The sequence below is a fragment of the Bos indicus x Bos taurus genome, chromosome 6 (assembly GCF_003369695.1).
Source record: "Bos indicus x Bos taurus breed Angus x Brahman F1 hybrid chromosome 6, Bos_hybrid_MaternalHap_v2.0, whole genome shotgun sequence".
NCBI lineage: Eukaryota > Metazoa > Chordata > Mammalia > Artiodactyla > Bovidae > Bos > Bos indicus x Bos taurus.
The window spans coordinates 36,354,382-36,374,241 of record NC_040081.1 but is presented as its reverse complement, the minus strand read 5'-3'; the positions used below and the strand labels follow the sequence as shown (position 1 = coordinate 36,374,241).

The 19,860-nt window shown below is 42.3% G+C and overlaps 1 protein-coding gene across 4 annotated transcripts in view; it reads left to right on the top strand.

Annotated features, from left to right (window-relative positions):
• Positions 1–19,860, top strand: part of HERC3 (HECT and RLD domain containing E3 ubiquitin protein ligase 3) — a 198,368-nt gene that overhangs the window by 59,399 nt on the left and 119,109 nt on the right. For all 4 annotated transcript variants that reach the window (XM_027544090.1, XM_027544087.1, XM_027544088.1 and 1 more), the window contains exon 3: positions 7,634–7,899. In XM_027544090.1, the coding sequence (XP_027399891.1) occupies positions 7,674–7,899 (226 nt within the window). In that variant the 5' untranslated portion in view covers positions 7,634–7,673. The remainder of the gene's footprint in view (positions 1–7,633; positions 7,900–19,860) is intronic.

The window sequence follows — 19,860 nt, the reverse complement described above, 5'->3', positions numbered from 1 at the left end:
GAGACTCCTGTGGACAAGAGGAGTAGCCTGGTGGGCTATAGTCTCTGGGGTCTCAAAGAGTTGGACATAACTGAGCAACTAACACTCTTACTTTCACACTTTTAAACAAACTTGTAAGAGACTGATGGATACAGGATGCCAAATTAATAGTGAAGTAGAAACTTCCTGAAGTAGAAACTTCGGGAAGGCTGGGATGCTTTGGTCAGCTACTCATGGTATCCTTTTCCCATACTAGGATCTGCTTTGGAAATCAGTTGTTTGAGCTTGCTTATTAATCATGGAATCTGTGTGGGGCAAGTGGCTGGGTAAATTTATTGATTAGTGTTACGGAGTCTCATCTACCCATCTCTACTACTGGAAAGTAATTACTTAGCAGATCAGTCAGCTTGACTGAATATGGTACCCTTTTACCCTGAACAGTGCCAGAGATACTGGGGAGTTCTGACTGTCTGGCTGTCCTTTTTCTAGGCTCTAGCATACTAGTCAAGAGCATATTCTCGGACTTAAATTCTAGTTCTGCCACTACCTTGTTTTGTGATTTAGGCAAGTCACTTCAGTCCTTTCTGTCTCATTTTCTTTATCTTTATTCTTTTTTTGTCTTCACTCTCTTCATCTACAAATTTGAGTTGATAATTGTAGTACCTACCTCATAGGAGATTAAATGATTTAATACCTGTGAATCATGTAGAAAAGTGCTGGACTCAGCATAAGCTCAGATGAAGTGTTATCTGCTATTATTATTAAAGTATAATTTTTCTACTATGAGTCAGGAGTTGTTTTTTTTTTTCCCTCAAGTGACAGAGATCCAATTCAAACAAACTTAAGCAAACAAAGAAGGGTCTCATTAAACTGTATAGAGTTGATTCTTGTAGTAGTTAACTTGTATGAGGTTGCTGCAAAGACCAAATTAGTGAAGACTGAGCCATTTTGCTCCCAGGGAGACACAGGGTTAGTTAGTTTCCTGCTGAGAGCCTCTATGTCTAAGATCAATACATAACTTTGTATTGTGTGAATTTAAGTGTGTTTCTGGGGAGAATTCCCTAGCAATCCAGTGGTTAGGACTATGTGGTTTCACTGCCCAGGTTTAATCCCTGGTTTGGGAACTAAGATCCCACAGTCTCTTGGTATGGCCAATGGTGGGGGTGAGGGGGTTTCTGTTTAGATATCTTATTCGATGAATATTTCTTACAAATGATTAACTCTATACAGTATTTCTTTATAATAAAACACTAGTCAGAAAGAGTTTTTGTTTCTTTTTTTTTTAAAATATTTTCCTGAATGCTGGATAAAGTTCTTTGGGTTTCAGCCTTGCAACGCTGCTAATGTACTCTATGATCAGGCATCATCTCATAAATCTACAGATTAAATTGCTTTTCTATCACTTGTGTGGCTTCATTATGTACTATAGATGTTACTTTAGCACTTTCCTAAATGGTCACATGTACAGATCAGTGAATTTCCTCTTTTTTTTTTTTTTTAGTTAGCCCTGACTCACAGGCAGCAGGACTGGAACTCATGCATGAACAGAGCTCATCTATCACATATATTATCTTTGGCCTTCTCTGAGTGTTTTGGCCAGGGTCATGCTCACCTCTGTGCAGGAGGACGTAGGGTTGTTATCAGATAAAGAGAGACAGTTCAGTTCAGTTCAGTTGCTCAGTTGTGCCCGACTCTTTGCGACCCCATGGACTGCAGCACGTCAGGCTACCCTGTCCATCACCAGTTCCTGGAACTTACTCATACTCATGTCCACTGAGTCAGTGATGCCATCCAACCATCTCATTCTCTGTCTTCTCCTTCTCCTCCGGCCTTCAATATTTCCCAGCATCAGGGTCTTTTCCAATGAGTCAGTTCTTTGCATCAGGTGGCCAAAATATTGGAGTTTCAGCTTCAGCATCAGTCTTTCCAATAAATATTCAGGACTGATTTCCTTTGGGATGGACTGGTTTGATCTCTTTCAGTCCAAGGGACTCTCAGGAGTCTTCTCCAACACCACAATTCAAAAGCATCAATTCTTTGGTGCTCAGCTTTCTTTATGGTCCAACTCTCACATCCATACATGACTACTGGAAACACCATAGCTTTGACTAGATGGACCTTTGTTGGCAAAGTAATGTCTCTGCTTTTTAATATGCTGTCTAGGTTAGTCATAGCTTTTCTTCCAAGGAGCAAGCATCTTTTAATTTCATGGCTGCAGTCACCATCTGCAGTGATTTTGGAGCCCCAAAAATAAAGTCTCTCATTGTTTCCCCATCTATTTGCCATGAAATGATGGGACCGGATGCCATGATCTTCATTTTTAAATGTTGAGTTTTAGCCAACTTTTTCACTCTCCTCTTTAACTTTCATCAAGAGGCTCTTTAGTTCCTCTTCACTTTCTGCCATAAGGGTGGTGTCATCTGCATATCTGAGGTTATTGATATTTCTCCCGGCAATCTTGATTCCAGCTTGTGCTTCATCCAGCCCAGCGTTTCTCATGATGTACTCTGCATATAAGTTAAATAAGCAGGGTGACAATATACAGCCTTGATGTATTCCTTTCCCAATTTGGAACCAGTCTGTTGTTCCATGTCCAGTTCTAACTGTTGCTTCTTGACCTGCATACAGATTTCTTAGGAGGGAGGTCAGGTGGTCTGGTATTCCCATCTCTTTTAAGAATTTTCCACAGTTTGTGGTGATCCACACAGTCAAAGCCTTTGGCATACTCAATAAAGGAGAAGTAGATGTTTTCCTGAAACTGTCTTGCTTTTTTGATGATCCAACGGATGTTGGCAATTTGATCTCTCGTTTCTCTGCCTTTTCTTAATACAGCTTGAACATCTGAAGTTCACTTTTCCATACTGTTGAAGCCTGGCTTGGAGAATTTTGAGCATTACTTTACTAGCGTGTGAGATGACTACAATTGTGTGGTAGTTTGAACATTCTTTGGTAGTGCCTTTCTTTGACATTGGAATGAAACTGACCTTTTCCAGTCCTGTGGCCACCGCTGAGTTTTTCAGATTTGCTGGTGTATTGGGTGTAGCACTTTGACAGCATCATCTTTTAAGATGTGAAATAGCTCAACTGGAATTCCATCACCTCCACTAGCTTTTTTGTAGTGATGCTTCCTAAGGCCCACTTGACTTGACATTCCAGGATGTCTGGCTCTAGGTGAGTGATCACACCATCGTGGTTATCTGGATCATGAAGATCTTTTTTGTATATTTCTTCTGTGTATTGTTGCCACCTCTTCTTAATATCTTCTGCTTCTGTTAGGTCCATACCATTTCTGTCCTTTATTGTGCCTAGTTTGCATGAAATATTCTCTTGGTATCTCTAATTTTCTTAAAGAGATCTCTAGTCTTTTCCATTCTATTGTTTTCCTCTATTTCTTTGCACTGATCACTGAGGAAGCCTTTCTCATCTTTCCTTGCTATTCTTTGGAACTCTGCATTCAAATGGGTGTATCTTTCCTTTTCTCCTTTGCTTTCGCTTCTCTTCTTTTCACAGCTATTTGTAAGGCCTCCTCAGACAGCCATTTTGCTTTTTTGCATTTCTTTTTCTTGGGGATGGTCTTTATCACTGCCTCCTGTACAATGTCACGAACATCTGTCCATAGAGCTTCAGGCACTCTATCAGATATAATCCCTTGAGTCAATTTGTCACTTCCACCCTATAATCGTAAGGGATTTGATTTAGGTCAGACCTGAATGGTCTAGTGGTTTTCCCTACTTTCTTCAATTTAAGTCTGAATTTGGCAATAAGGAGTTCATGATCTGAGCCACAGTCAGCTCCCAGTCTTGTTTTTGCTTACTGTATGTAGCTTCTCCAGCTTTGGCTGCAAAGAATATAAGGAATCTGAATTCAGTATTGACCATCTGGTGATGTCCATGTGTAGAGTCTTCTCTTGTGTTATTGGAAGAGGGTGTTTGCTATGACCAGTGCATTCTCTTGGCAAAACTCTGTTAGCTTTTGCCCTGCTTCATTCTGTACTCCAAGGTGAAATCTGCCTCTTACTCCAGGTGTCTCTTGACTTCCTACTTTTGCATTCCAGTTCCGTATAATGAAAAGGACATCTTTTTGGGTGTTAGTCCTAGAAAGTCCTGTAGGTCTTCATAGAACCGTTCAACTTCAGCTTCTTCAGCGTTACTGGTCGGAGCATAGACTTGGATTACTGTGATATTGAATGGTTTGCCTTGGAAATGAATAGATATAATTCTGCCGTTTTTGAGATTGCATGCAAGTACTGAATTTCAGACTTTTTTGTTGACTATGATAGCTACTCCATTTCTTTTAAGGGATTCTTGCCCACAGTAGTAGATATAATGGTCATCTGAGGTAAATTCACCCGTTCCAGTCCATTTTAGTTGGCTGATTCCTAGAATGTCGATGTTCACTCTTGCCATCTCCTGTTTGATCACTTCCAATTTACCTTGATTTATGGACCTAACATTCCAGGTTCCTATGCAATATTGTTCTTTACAGCATCGGACTTTACTTCCAGCACCAGTCACATCCACAACTGGGTGTTGTTTTTGCTTTGGCTCCGTCTCTTCATTCTTTTTGGAGTTATTTCTCCACTGTTCTCCAGTGGCATGTTGGGCACCTACTGACCTGGGGAGTTCATCTTTCAGTGTCCTCTCTTTTTGCCTTGTCATACTGTTTATGGGGTTCTCAAAGACAGACAGAGATTAGACAAAAGGGCAGTCGATAACACCTTTGAGGAATTTATTTTGAGCAAAGCTTCCTTCTTCAGAAAGGTTGCACCATCTTGGGTTGCAGCTTTCTCTTTTGCTTTTTAGCCATGGCCTCTATCCCCTTTTTATTTGATGCATAATGTTCCTTTATATTTTACTGATGAGTAGTGTCTGTTGATGGATATGTGGGTTGTTGCTGTTTTAGTTTCATATGAGTAAAGCTGCTGTGAGCATTGTTTATAGATCTTTGCATATATAGACGTACAGTCATGCTTCTTGATACCATATTTCTAGACATATTGTACTTGGCTGGTTAAGGGGATGGGTTAATGCTGCTGCTGCCTAATCTCATCCTGTATCTCTCAATGAGGAGTACTTTCACTCTCAGAGGGCAATTTTATTTTTAAGTTTCTAAGACACCTTGTGTTGTGTACTGACTCCATATGTTTTTGTGCGTGTTCTTGCTTCTTTAGGTGACATATAAATCTGCTTGGGTGGCAGTGTAACCCAGTGGGTAAGAGTGTGCACATTAGCATCAGGCCTAGATTCATAGCCTGGTTCTGTTCCTTCCAGCTCTGTGACCTTGGGAATGCTTCTTAATCTCTCTGAGCCTTGCTTTATCTGAAAATGAAGCTAAAAATAGTGCTTAGGGCAGAGTAGTTAAGATGAAAAGAGATAATGATATGAAAGGCTTATTAGCACAGTGACTGTGGTATGGGCAGCACTATGATTGTTTATATAATTATTGGTAGGAGAGAGAAGATAAACTCATGAAACATTAAAAATGAAGAAAGAAATTAGTATAAATACAGCAGCTGAGCAGACTGGGAAAATTAAATTAATGACTAGATTATATGATCTTGCTTCTCGTTTAAAATGTCTGTCCTACCTCCTCTCCATCCCCATTCCCTCCCTAGTTTGCATTTTATCTCTCCTCCCATCTTTCCCATCACTGCATTTAACTCAAAGAATAATATTTAAGTTTAAGATTTTATTTTAGTTTTAGTCTCTACACAGAAATAAAAAACAGAAGGAGAGCTTCCTGATTAAGACAGTAAATTAAGATGCAGTTTTATATTTTATTTTGGGCCTTTTTATGCCTTTCTGGAAAGCCTGAAGAGTTCAAACAGTCATATAGTATTATATAGGTAGTCAGATAACATTCTGTTGTTTGGAAACCTCACACTTCATTTCATCAATTGATGGGAATTTTTGTTATTTTCACCTTTTGGTACTATGAGCAGTGCTGCTGTGAGCATTCATGTACCAATTTTTTGTGGAAATATGTTTATAATTCTCTTGTATATATACCTCGGAGTGAAATTATTGGATTCTAAGTAGTGTTGGAGAATACTCTTGAGAGTCCCTTGGACTGCAAGGAGATCCAACCAGTCTATTCTAAAGATCAGTCCTGGGTGTTCTTTGGAAGGAATGATGCTGAAGCTGAAACTCCAATACTTTGGCCACCTCATGCGAAGAGTTGACTCATTGGAAAAGACTCTGATGCTGGGAGGGGTTGGGGACAGGAGGAGAAGGGGATGACAGAGGATGAGATGGCTGGATGGCATCACCGACTCGATGGATGTGAGTTTGAGTGAACTCCGGGAGTTGGTGATGAACAGGGAGGCCTGGCGTGCTGCGATTCATGGGGTTGCAAAGAGTCGGACACAACTGCGTGACTGAACTGAACTGAAGGTAACTGTGTTTAGCCTTTTGAGGAACTTTGAGACTGTTTTACATGTACATTCCTACCAGCAATGTAGGAGTATTCTAATTTATCCACATCTTCACCAGCATTTGTTATTATCTGTTCTTTTCTGATGATAGCCCTCCTGTTGTTGTTTGTTTAGAAGTTAGTCATGTCTGACTGTTTTACGACTCCTTGGACTGTAGCCTGCCAGGCTCCTCTGTCCATGGGATTTCCCAGGCAAGAATACTGGAGTGGGTTGCCATTTCCTCCTCCAGGGGATCTTCTCTAACTAAGAATCAATCCCGAGTCTCCTGCATTGCAGGTGGATTCTTTACCACTGAATCACCAGGGAAGCCCTATATCCCTCCTAGTGGGTGCAAACTGGTAGAGAGAGAGATATGAGCTTTTGTTTTTGCTTATATACAAGGGAAACATGAATTTTTAAATGGTAGCAAAACGTTGGGTGTAGTCAGCTGTAATCAGCCAAAGGTTGAACACCTGCTAAATCAGAGAGGTATATGTTGTGATGTGGTCTGTGCCTGAGGCAGTTAAAATCTGGCTGAGGAGTTCAGTTGTAAAAGATAGAGAAAGAGTCCATCAAGGCAGTATAGGAATGTAATGTAATGTAATGTGTAATGTAATGTAAATGTGTGAGAGGGATGCAGGCTGACTGTGGCTGGAATGGTCCCCAGAGGCTCTCAGGTAGGAAGTGAAGCTTGACCCACATCCTGAAGCATGTGTGAGAGGGAATGGCAGAGAAGATAACATATTTTTTCTCATTGCTCATGTTTGAGTGGTGAATTATTACAATCTAACAATTGGCTACATAAAGGAATTAGTTCAAACTTAATTAAAAAAAAAAAAAGACCCTCCCCCACCCTCCTCCAGAAAACTCAAAGGAAAGGTACAACAAGAAAGGGCAAGGTGAAGTCATGAGGGTAATTTCAAAATAGGTATTGCCATCGTGCTCTGCAAAGATTGTTTCAGCAAGTCACCTGAACTCAGTTCTTCATCAGTGATCCGAAAACCACATTCTGTGTTCACTGTTCCTTGACAGAAAGCAGAATTTATTTAGAAATTTTAAAAACTCTTACCAAAACACAAAATAGCATTATTACTATAACTACTGAAGCAATATTAATATGTTTTATTTTGAGATCCAAGGTATATGAAGACTATTAAGGGGAAAGCTTTTTAAAATTGATGATGTTTATTTAAAGTGACTTTTTTCTGATCCTCCATCCCTTTTTTTTTTTTTTTTTTAAAGCTTTCTTATAGGCTACATGACTTCCTGAACAACGAGAACAATGTTATGTTGGGGATATTGGTCTCTGGGCCAACCTGGGATCAGCCCTAACCTGCAGGGCATTGTGGCTGAGCCACAGGTGTGTGGATTTATATCCGACAGAAGCGTCAAGGAGGTGGCCTGTGGAGGAAACCACTCCGTGTTCCTGCTGGAGGATGGCGAAGTTTACACGTGCGGTGTGAACACCAAGGGGCAGCTGGGCCACGAGAGGGAAGGAAACAAGCCAGGTAAGTGGCCCTTGTCGGCCTCGATGACTGGGGAGTCAGGCTGAGGACCTGAGGAGCTGGTTGAAGATTTTCTTACCGAGTGTTGACCTTTTAGGGAGCCTCTCCTTTTGGTGAGAAATGGTGAGGGAGGGTCTTAAATTGTGACTTGGTAGTATTTTTCACAATAGCACGTGCCGTTTTCTTATTTGCTGTCTTTTTTAGTTCAATCCAAATCAAGATTCCAAAGCTTCATGAAAGAAGAGCCTTGGTGTTTTTAGTCTAGGTGCTTTTTCTCTTTTGTGTTCTTTTAGGAAAGTCAGTTTGGCATCAGGATGTGACTGCTTCTCTCTTTTTTCATATTTATTCCCTCCCATGGCAAAGTGGCTATGTTCTATAATTCCCCTGTTCAAGTGTTAGTATTAATTTACATTTGTTAATTTTTTTGTTGACCCTTGGTTAAACGGCTGCAAGGCTGGTCTTAAGGATAAATTATGAAGTGTGTGAAGCATGGTTTCTGGGCTCTTAACCCATTCTTTGCCTCCAGGTTCCCTCATTAGAACCTCCCTGAGAACCACCCTCCAACCCCTAGGCCTGCCCACCTGGAGCAACACCCAGCGTTCTATAGGGGTTCCTAACCAGTGGGCCCTGGACTCAGGGGAGTTCAGGGAAGGGGTTTGTAGTATGGGCCATGCGTATGTACACCTTTATGTGTACAGCCCACCTGATAACTACGTATTTTCAAATGGAAGTAAATCCTGTTGTTCACTGAAATAATTCAATTAACAGTGCTACTGGCTCATTATTTGAGTTAATGAATCCTAATCATTATGTGTTTAACCAATTAATATAATACAGAATCATAATATATAGCTATTATGGTGGTGGCAAGGTTTTTGACTTTTAAAAACACTTTTCATATTGGAAAAAAAAACGGGTCTTTTTCCCCACTCTTCCTGTAATAACTTGTGTTTTACATGAAGCTTCTCTGCTTACCCTGTTCCCAGGTGAGAGCCAGTATCTAACAGCTAACACCTGCAGAGGGGTTGATGGGCGGTCCCAACCCAAAGGCGTGCTCCTTCGTGGGGGAATGTCTACATTTAAGACCCACTTTATCTCTGGGTTGGGAAGATTCCCTGGAGGAGGAGAATATTAAGACCACTCCAATATTCTTGCCTGGAAAATTCCATGGGCAGAGAAGCCTGGTGGGCTACAGTCCATGGGGCCGCAAAGAGTTGGGCATGGCTGAGCACACGTATACATTAAAAGATACGTTGGGCCCCCTTTGTACCAGTGAACCTGCACGGACTTGTGCTCACCCTGGCCAGCCTGTGAAGGGCGTGTTTTGGGATCAGGAGGAGATCTTTCCAGTAACTCCTGCAGAGACACCATGGTGAGTGTGAACCCTGGAGTCAGACACACCTCGTGCAGGAGGCATTACCTCTCTCTGACTCTGTTTCTGAGCCCAGGCTCTTTTCCTTTAAAAGGAGACTTCCTACCGTTCTGTGGCTCTTGATGAAGTAGATTCTAATGATAAAGAAGTCTCCCCAAAGCCACTTTAGCCTGTGTGGTTGCCGTCCCCTCCGTCTCCTCTACCCCCTCTAGTCTGTTTTCTCTGTGACTGCCTTCTGTCAGGCCACCAGCACTCAGAGGTGCCTCACTGCCTCCTTGGTCCTAGGAGCTGGAGCTGGAGGATTGGACCTGCGGTGGCAGCTGAAAAAGGAAATGAAACCCTTGCAGGCCAGCGATAGCAAAGGTCTGCAGATGGCACCCTGGTGAATACACCTGAGTGCCATCTGCCATTCTTCTAGCCAGCCCTCCGGCCAGAGTCCCCGGGGCTGGCGCTGGGCGGCTGGTGGGGCTCTGGAAGCTGGTGTGCGACCTGGGAGCGGTCAGCCTGCGTCTTCCTGGACTTGGCTTGGCCTGCACCCACTCCCTGGAGGCTAGGCTAAGTGATGGCGAGAGACTTGAGCTAGAGGTGTGCCAAGAAAGCTTTCGGATTAAATCATGGAATCCAGCCCGTGCTTGTAATCCAAATTTGGAATAAGCCAGGTTCTAGTGTAAATTACAGTGGACTCCAGAAATTTCTGTTGCTGGTTAAGCTTGCCTGTTAATTATAAACTCTGAGGCAGCTGCAGAATAGTGCCTCTTTGAATGGAAAGATTCTGTGGGTGGGCACCTCCCTTTCTTTAATTTTTTCTTCGGTAGGTGTGCTCTAAATCTGGGTGCCGTTGGGTTTATTTTTAAGGAGTGGGAAAAAGAGAAGGAGCTTGTTTCCTATATGTGTTTATTGAGAACCATGACCTGGGGTGCTGCTAGGCACGGAAGGGACGTCAGTGACAGAGGGGCCCTGTTTCGGGAAGCCTGGGCTGGCCGGGCCCACGGGAACGCCGTCCCTGAGTCACCCCTGCGATCTTCGGGAGGGAGCTTGCGAGAAGGCCACCTCCCCAGAGAGTCTGCTTCTGGGCGCAGCGGGCAGGTCTGCGATTTCAGGTCAGCATCAGTACCCAGTTCAAAGGATTTAGCAGTAGGAAGGGTTAGAAAGAGTGAGGGGCAGGAAAGGTGGGAGAAGGTGGTGCTGTTGGGGATGCACAGGGACAGAACCCTTGCAGGTGAACGTGTGCCGTGAGTCTGTGCTGCCAGTCGTGAGACACCAGTTTCTCCACTTTGTCTCTAGCTGGCAAAGTTGCAGGGCACCTGAGTTCACTCTTAGGGGGAGGAGGAATCCTGTCCTTGTCAGCAGAGCAGTGGCGTAAAGCCCTCCACAGCAGTTTGAAAGTTTTTTTTTTCCCCCTCTCTTTGAGAACATCGGATTGTTTCCTGTGGCTTTTGCTGCTTCTGAGGCTGCTGTGCTTTCTTTGTACTCGGATTTCTTTGCTCCCTGACGCGGCCCTTGTGTGACCTGTCAGTTATGTCTCTGTGCCGGGCGCAGGGAGGGTGTTTCCAGGCCACGCCAGTACTGGAACTCCAGGTTATGCAGGCCCGGATGTCTTCCCAGTGTGTTAGACGGCCTGGGCTTCTAGCTCGGGTGTGTCCATGATTCATTCATTTGTTCTTCGGCCAGAGGTAGAGGCCTGCGTTTCCCAGAAGCATTTTTTATCAGCAGGATCTCAAAGCCCCATCTAAACTCAGTGTCCAACTTTTAAAAATAAGTGTCAGGCTTATTACTGTGGTGCGTACTCATCTCCCATAGGACTTTTTTCTCCTTTATTCTCTCCCTCACGTTGTGGTATCAGCCTGTCTCCTCCCCAAAATCAAGGAGTTTCAGTGCTTAGGACAGCATAGGATGATTACTAATTTTCTCATGTTTTTGTCCATGAAGTCATCGCAACTTAGAGCTACGTTACGGGAAGATGTGTGTGCCTCCTTGTTTTTTTAAATAAAGCAAGCAAACAGAACATGAGTTTTCTTTTAAATGATTTTTTAAGTAATTAATCCGTAACTGAACATTAAACAAATCTTGAAGTATTTTACTAAATTAAAGTAGAAACTAGTTGCCCACAGAAAAATGTTCAAAAATTTTGCCTTATTTTACTGTGCTTCTCTTATTCCCGCCCATCCATGTTGTAAGGGACAGTTCTTTTCCCGCACATACTCTGATTTCCCATACTGGGATTTTTAGCATAAGCTAATCCTTGTGTTGTCAGGGATGTCTGAATTTATGTAAACCTCCTCTAACCTTTCTTCCTGTCTTGAGTAGGCAAAAACTATGGTAGATGTAATTATTTAGTTTAACCTATGTTAAATTTAAAAAATTCTGCATAGATATCCCAGGAAACCTTTCCATAGCAAACCCAAAGGGTAACTAATTATAAACAGACTAACACTTCTGTGCAGCGGTATTTGATTCATACTTGTGACTGGTTCCTTTTACCTCCTCCTTAGTTTCTTTCCTTCTTGTAGGTAATTTAATCCAGTTCACATTATGTATTCAATCAGAGTATTTCCATAATGCCCATCACCATATGTAACAGCTCTCCCGCTGTTTGATAAATGAGGTTTATAAAGCAGAGCATCTCAAAAGCCTCAATTCCCAGAGCTGTAGTTGCTGCTAACCCCGAGAAGTAGCACTTTGAACCAGCTTATCAGGTTGCTGTAGGGCGTCTGAAGGACGCAATAACTCTGTCATGTTAATCAGCTTTTGCCGAAAAGCAAACTAACTGAGCTGAAAGGAAATAGAAGAAATCCTGTGGTGACTTTGTAATATTGAAACACGCGTTTCCGTGGGCATAACTCTGATATAAAAAGCAGAAGGTGCTGTAGCAAATATTCATATCTCAACTCTGCCCTTGTTAGGAGCCCATCTCTTTCTCATTAGGAATTGCAGGTGGTTGGGGCTGGGAGTGGGGCTGCACAGCCCTCTCTGATGAGGAGGAGAAGGGTAGTTATCAACCTCCGTAGAGTCTGTTGATTTGTTGACTGCTTTCATAGCTGAGTGGACAGCTTTCTGGTCCAGAGGCCTAGGGATTGGGAGCAAATGTCAATACTTTTTATTTCCTGGTGTGGTTAGTGAAAAGTCACTTTTTTTTCTGTCTAAAGTACTCTGCCTACTTTCTTGAAAGACATTTTGAATGTTTTAGAAAATATATACTTATTAATGAGCATATTCTTCAATGTGAGATAATGTTTGTGTTCTAAATATTTGCAGTTTACTTTTAAGTAATTAACACAGTGGTTTGCATCATGACATAAGTCTCAATTCATGTCAATTTTAAAAGTGGTTAAGTATACATACTACAAGCTCTCTTCATCTCAACATGCTGAGTATTTTTAAGCTGATACTTCTCACAATAGTCCTGTAAAGTAGGTCAGTATTATCTCAGGTGTATGTAAAGAAGAGGAAAGAGAGTTGACTGTGAGTCATGGTCGGGTACCAACAGTTTGGTTTTAATAATCCTAGAATTTTGTTCACAGACATCTTTTTAACCTCAGGCTGTTTGGGAAGGCCCAATAGAATTTTATTTCCAAGGTGTCTTTCTTGTTTATATTTAATTTCCACTTAGTCCTTGTAAAAAGAAACAAAAAGATAAGTTGGCCACCAAGAAGCTTGTATCTTTAATTTACAGGTTGAATACCACATCTGATCAAGGTGTTTTGATGAAAGGTGCGGAGAAGCAGTTCCTTTTCATCTTTAAAATCATTAGATGACTGTTTGTCAGCTGACAAAAAAGCTTTTGTGCTTTTTTGGATATCATAATCTGGGGAAAAAGAACACATAATTGGAAGTTACATTTTTGCCTTGAAATTTACCTCTTGTTCTTTGTTCCTTTATTTCCTCGAATTACTTACTTCTCATGAAGTCATGGGGTTAGCAGATACTTACGGAGTGGTTAGACTACCAGGTCCCACGTTTGTTCTAGACACTGCCAGGACACAACATGCTCAGTGCACAGCTGCCTTTTGGTAGTTTATAGGCCAGGTGGGAATAAGGTGTGTTCCTGTGAAGGCTTCACAATGCAGTTCATCTTGTGCCAAGAGAGTGATCGAGGTCCCAAGCGTGTCAAATTTAGAATTGTGGTGGAGAGTTAAGTCTAAGTCGGGTCACCAACAGTGCTGAATTCTGATTTCTAAGAATTTTTTTCCACCAACACACATATGAAGTTCAAGTTTACTGCAGATTTGTGAGCTTGCAGGAGGAGTGAGCTTTACAAGAGCTTTACAAGGTGCCAAAGACAGGGCACCTTTGGTAATGGCGTCAGTGCTCCAGGGATGTTTCGTGATTTTAGTAAGGCCACCCTTGAATGTTTATGTTGTAATAATGACTTCCTTGTCTGGCAGTCTTGATGAACTCTTGTCTGGCTTGGTGATCTGTGATCTGGACTGATCAAGGATAGGTAAATGGTTCTAAATTTATCAGTCTGGATGGGGTATATCTAGTCAGCTGGTATTTCAGTGATTTAGGAGCTACTGCAATCTTTGAGTAAATGCCCTTTGATGGCATGTAATATTGAAATCTCTGGCAATTCTGCAACGGATATGGTCTCATATCCTTACAGATTTAAAATAATTTTTCTCTAATTATTCAGATATGTTTTTCAATTTCTATTATACATAATTACTAACTAACTCAGAGCAATTGAAGTTGTTATGTGAGTGATTTTAGTGTTAGCTGACTATGCAGACTATATAATGAATAAGAGCATGGACTCTGGAGTGACTTATGGGTTGGAATCAACTCACTGGCTGTGTGATTCTGAGAAAGTTGCTTAACCTCTTTGTGTCTCAGTTTTCTTAGTTGTAAAGTGTGGATAATGTTAATCAGATCAGATCAGATCAGTTGCTCAGTCGTGTCTGACTCTTTGCGACCCCATGAATCACAGCACGCCAGGCCTCCCTGTCCATCACCAACTCCCGGAGTTCACTCAGACTCACGTCCATCGAGTCAGTGATGCCATCCAGCCATCTCATCCTCTGTCGTCCCCTTCTCCTCCTGCCCCCAATCCCTCCCAGCATCAGAGTCTTTTCCAATGAGTCAACTCTTCGCATGAGGTGGCCAAAGTACTGGAGTTTCAGCCTTAGCATCATTCCTTCCAAAGAAATCCCAGGGCTGATCTCCTTTAGAATGGACTGGTTGGATCTCCTTGCAGTCCAAGGGACTCTCGAGTCTTCTCCAACACCACAGTTCAAAAGCATCAATTCTTCGGTGCTCAGCCTTCTTCACAGTCCAACTCTCACATCCATACATGACCACAGGAAAAACCATAGCCTTGACTAGATGAACCTTTGTTGGCAAAGTAATGTCTCTGTTTTTGAATATGCTATCTAGGTTGGTCGTAACTTTCCTTCCAAGGAGTAAGCATCTTTTAATTTCATGGCTGCAGTCACCATCTGTAGTGATTTTGGAGCCCAAAAAATAAAGTCTGACACTGTTTCCACTGTTTCCCCATCTATTTCCCATGAAGTGGTGGGACCAGATGCCATGATCTTCGTTTTCTGAATGTTGAGCTTTAAGCCAACTTTTTCACTCTCCACTTTCACTTTCATCAAGAGGCTTTTGAGTTCCTCTTCACTTTCTGCCATAAGGGTGGTGTCATCTGCATATCTGAGCTTACTGATATTTCTCCCAGCAATCTTGATTCCAGTTTGTGTTTCTTCCAGTCCAGCGTTTCTCATGATGTACTCTGCATATAAGTTAAATAAACAGGGTGACAATATACAGCCTTGACGTACTCCTTTTCCTATTTGGAACCAGTCTGTTGTTCCATGTCCAGTTCTAACTGTTGCTTCCTGACCTGCATACAAATTTCTCAAGAGGCAGATCAGGTGGTCTGGTATTCCCATCTCTTTCAGAATTTTCCACAGTTGATTGTCATCCACACAGTCAAAGGCTTTGGCATAGTCAATAAAGCAGAAATAGATGTTTTTCTGGAACTCTCTTGCTTTTTCTATGATCCAGCGGATGTTGGCAATTTGATCTCTGGTTCCTCTGCCTTTTCTAAAACCAGCTTGAGCATCAGGAAGTTCACGGTTCACATATTGCTGAAGCCTGGCTTGGAGAATTTTGAGCATTACTTTACTAACGTGTGAAATGAGTGCAATTGTGCGGTAGTTTGAGCATTCTTTGGCATTGCCTTTCTTTGGGATTGGAATGAAAACTGACCTTTTCCAGTCCTGTGGCCACTGCTGAGTTTTCCAAATTTGCTGGCATATTGAGTGCAGCACTTTCACAGCATCATCTTTCAGAATTTGAATAGCTCAACTGGAATTCCATCACCTCCACTAGCTTTGTTCATAGTGATGCTTTCTAAGGCCCACTTGACTTCACATTCCAGGATGTCTGGCTCTAGGTCAGTGATCACACCATCGTGATTATCTGGGTCATGAAGATCTTTTTTGTACAGTTCTTCTGTGTATTCTTTGCCATCTCTTCTTAATATCTTCTGCTTCTGTTAGGTCCATACCATTTCTGTCCTTTATCGAGCTCATCTTTGCATGAAATGTTCCCTTGGTATCTCTGATTTTCTTGAAGAGATCTCTAGTCTTTCCCATTCTGTTGTTTTCCTCTATTTCTTTGCACTGATCGCTAAAGAAGGCTTTCTTATCTCTTCTTGCTATTCTTTGGAACTCTGCATTCAGATGTTTATATCTTTCCTTTTCTCATTTGCTTTTCATTTCTCTTCTTTTCACAGCTATTTGTAAGGCCTCCCCAGACAGCCATTTTGCTTTTTTGCATTTCTTTTCTATGGGAATGGTCTTGATCTCTGTTTCCTGTACAATGTCACGAACCTCATTCCATAGTTAATAACGTCTACCTATTAGGACTGTTGTAAGGATTTAGTAAGCTGTATATCAGTCAGATGTTTGGAATAATGTCTGGCTGAAAGTAAGCATTTAATTAGCCCTAGCTATTTGGAGAAGGCAATGGCATCCCACTCCAGTACTCTTGCCTGGAAAATCCCATGGACGGAGTGGGCTGCAGTCCATGGGGTCACGAAGAGTTGGACACGACTGAGCGATTTCCTTTCACTTTTCCCTTTCATGCATTGGAGAAGGAAATGGCAATCCACTCTAGTGTTCTTGCCTGGAGAGTCCCAGGGACGGGGGAGCCTGTTGGGCTGCCGTCTCTGGGGTCGCACAGAGTCGGACATGACTGAAGCAACTCAGCAGCAGCAGCTCTTATTACTGCTAGCCTCCCAGGTGACTCAGTGGTAAAGAATTTGCCTGCCAGTGCAGGAAACACAAGAGACGTGGGTTTGATCCCTGAGCCAGGAAGATCCCTTGGAGAAGAAAATGGCAACCCACTCCAGTATTCTTACCTGGGGAATCCCATGGACTATAGCCCACCAGGCTCCTCTGTCCCTGGGATTACAAAAATTGGACATGACTTAGTGACTAAACAACAACAACATTATTACTTCTGGTAGTAGTAATTTGTCTTAACATATTCTATTAGAAAAATTTTTTGATCCTGCTATTCCAGCATATGAACAAATTCATAAATTAATTACATATATGTTCAATTTAGTTCAGTTGCTCAGTTGTGTCCTAGTCTTTATGACCCCATGGACTGTAGCACACCAGGCTTCCCTGTCCATCACCAACTCCCTGAGCCTGCTCAAATTCATGTCCATTGAGTCGGTGATGCCATCCAACCATCTTGTTCTCTGTCATCCCCTTCTCCTCCTGTCTTCAGTCTTTCCCAGCATTAGGGTCTTTTCTAATGGGTCTGTTCTTCCCATCAGGTGTCCAAAGTATTGGAGCTTATTCTTAGGCATCAGTCCTTTCAGTGAATATTCAGGACTAGTTTTCTTTTGGATGGACTGGTTGGATCTCCTTGCAGTCCAAGGGGCTCTCAAGAGGCTTCTCCAACACCACAGTTCGAAAGCATCAATTCTTTGGCGCTCAGCTTTCTTTATAGTCCAACTCTCACTTCCATACATGGATACTGGAAAAACCATAGCTTTGACTAGATGGACCTTTGTTGGCAAAGTAATATCTCTGCTTTTTAATATGCTGTCTAGGTTGGTTATAGCTTTTCTTCCAAGGATCAAGTGTCTTTTAATTTCATGGCTGCAGTCACCAACTGCAGTGATTTTGAAGCCCAAGAAAATAAAGTCTGTCACTCTTTCCATTGTTTCCCCGTCTATTTGCCATGAAGTGATGGGACCAGATGCCATGATCTTCGTCTTTTGAAAGTTGAGTTTTAAGCCAGCTTTTTCACTCTTCCTCTTTCACTTTCATCAAGAGGCTCTTTGATTCCTCTTTGTTTTCTGCCATGAGGGTGGTGTCATCTGCATATCTGAGGTTATTGATATTTCTCCCAGCAGTCTTGATTCCAGCTTGTGCTTCATCCAGCCTGGCATTTCACATGATGTACTCTGCATATAAGTTAAATAAGCAGGGTGACAACATGCAGCCTTGATGTACTCCTTTCCCAATGTGGAACTAGTCCATTGTTCCATGTCCAGTTCTAAGTGTTGCTTCCTGACCTGCATACAGATTTCTCAGGAGGCAGGTCAGGTGGTCTGGTATTCCCATCTCTTGAAGAATGTTCGACAGTTTGTTGTGATCCACACAGTCAAAGGCTTTAGTGTAGTCAGTGAAGTAGTAGTAGATGTTTTTCTGGAATTCTCTTGCTTTTACAATGATCCAACGAATGTTGGCAGTTTGATCTCTGGTTCCTTTGCCTTTTCTAAATCCAGCTTAAACATCTGGAAGTTCTCACTTCATGTACTTTTGAAGCCTAACTTGGAGAATTTTGAGCATACTTTGCTAGCGTGTGAGATGAGTGCAGTTGTGCTGTAGTTTGAACATTCTTTAGCATTTCAGTTCAGTTCAGTTCAGTCCCTCAGTTATGTCTGACTCTTTGTAACCCCGTGAATCGTAGCACGCCAGGCCTCTCTGTCCATCACCAACTCCCGGAGTTCACTCAAACTCACGTCCATCGAGTTGGTGATGCCATCCACCCATCTCATCCTCCATCGTCCCCTTTTCCTCCTTCCCCCAATCCCTCCCAGCATCAGAGTCTTTTCCAATGAGTCAACTCTTTGAATGAGGTGGCCAAAGTATTGGAGTTTCAGCTTTAGCATCAGTCCTTCCAAAGAATACTCAGGACTGATCTCTTTTAGAATGGACTGGTTCGATCTTCTATACATAAATAAATAACTGTTAATCATTTTTATAGGTTCTCTTAACTCTGTAGGATCTAATAAATGCTACATATATCCAGGGGAGGGAGGTGATATAGGTTAGGGATGTTAAGAGAGACTTATTTTGAGTTTTAAAGGACAGTCTGTTTTATTTTTCTTTTTTTTTTGGTTGGGGGGGGTGGCGGTGTCTTTTACCTTACTGGTCCCAAGAAAAGTACCTTAGATACATTCAGGAACTCTGTAAAAGCTGCTTTTCCACACGTGGAGATATATACATGTATCTTATCTCTACACCATGGTTTACATTGCCTCCAGCATTCTGGTTCAAAATTGCAAAGATGAGGGAACCAAATGAGGCCACTGTGGACATTGTGGCCTACCAGGGGTACTTAGTGGTGCTCCTAGAGGACTTGAAGTGGTTTGCCAACATGTGGACAGGTGATACGATCTTACCACAGTTTCAGAAAATAGACTGCAATCCATTGATACTGAGCCCAGTTGAATTTTGTGGGCTGTCACTTTAGGCTTCCGGTTAGCTTTGATGGAGGTGAATCTTTGGACAAGAATATCCATGACCTGAAGAAAGGTAAGTGGTTTTCTTTCTGCATTCTGCAGTTGCCTAAGAAGCAATCACCCTGGAGTCTGAATTTATCTGGTCCTTGTTTTACTTATTTTTTAATGGGCCTCTGTCACTCAGGATGCTTTTATCTGCAAGTAGCAGAATACTAAACTAAATGTGGCTAAACAATGAGTGAAATTTCTGATCTCAAACCCAGAAAGGTCTATAGAGAGGTACAGGGTTGGTTAGAGCAAGGGCACACTGACACCGTCAAGCCACCCAAGCATCAAGGTGCTTCTCACCTTGCTATTCTGCCATCTGCATTAACTGCGTTAATCATACTTGGGCTTGTCCCCTCATGGTCACAAGGTGACTGCCACAGCTCTAGGTACCACATCCCCACACAGCTGCGTTCAGAGACAGACAGGGAGGGGAGTTGCTTGTGTTGCCTTTCACAATGGGGAAAATCTTTCTCAGGAACCCCCAGCATACATCATCTTTAGTCTCATGGGCCAGGCCTGAAAAGTGAAATGAGGATCATTTGATTGGTTTAGGGCTCATCGCCTAGGCCTGGGGAGGGCCCAGTAGCCGTGAGGGTTCTGGTGCAACGAAGAGGGGTCAGCGGCTGACAAGTAAGCAGTACATAGTGTGTGATTTCATAGTGCATGCAAACTTGTTTCTTTGAACCATTAAGTCTATGTTTTGCTCCATGTTATGATTTATAGTTCCTTTTATGAACTCAACACCTTCACATCTGCTTTTAGAACAAAAATGGCTACTATCATGAGGCAGGGCTTTCTCTGTAGTATTTATTATGTGATATATGATGCGAAATTA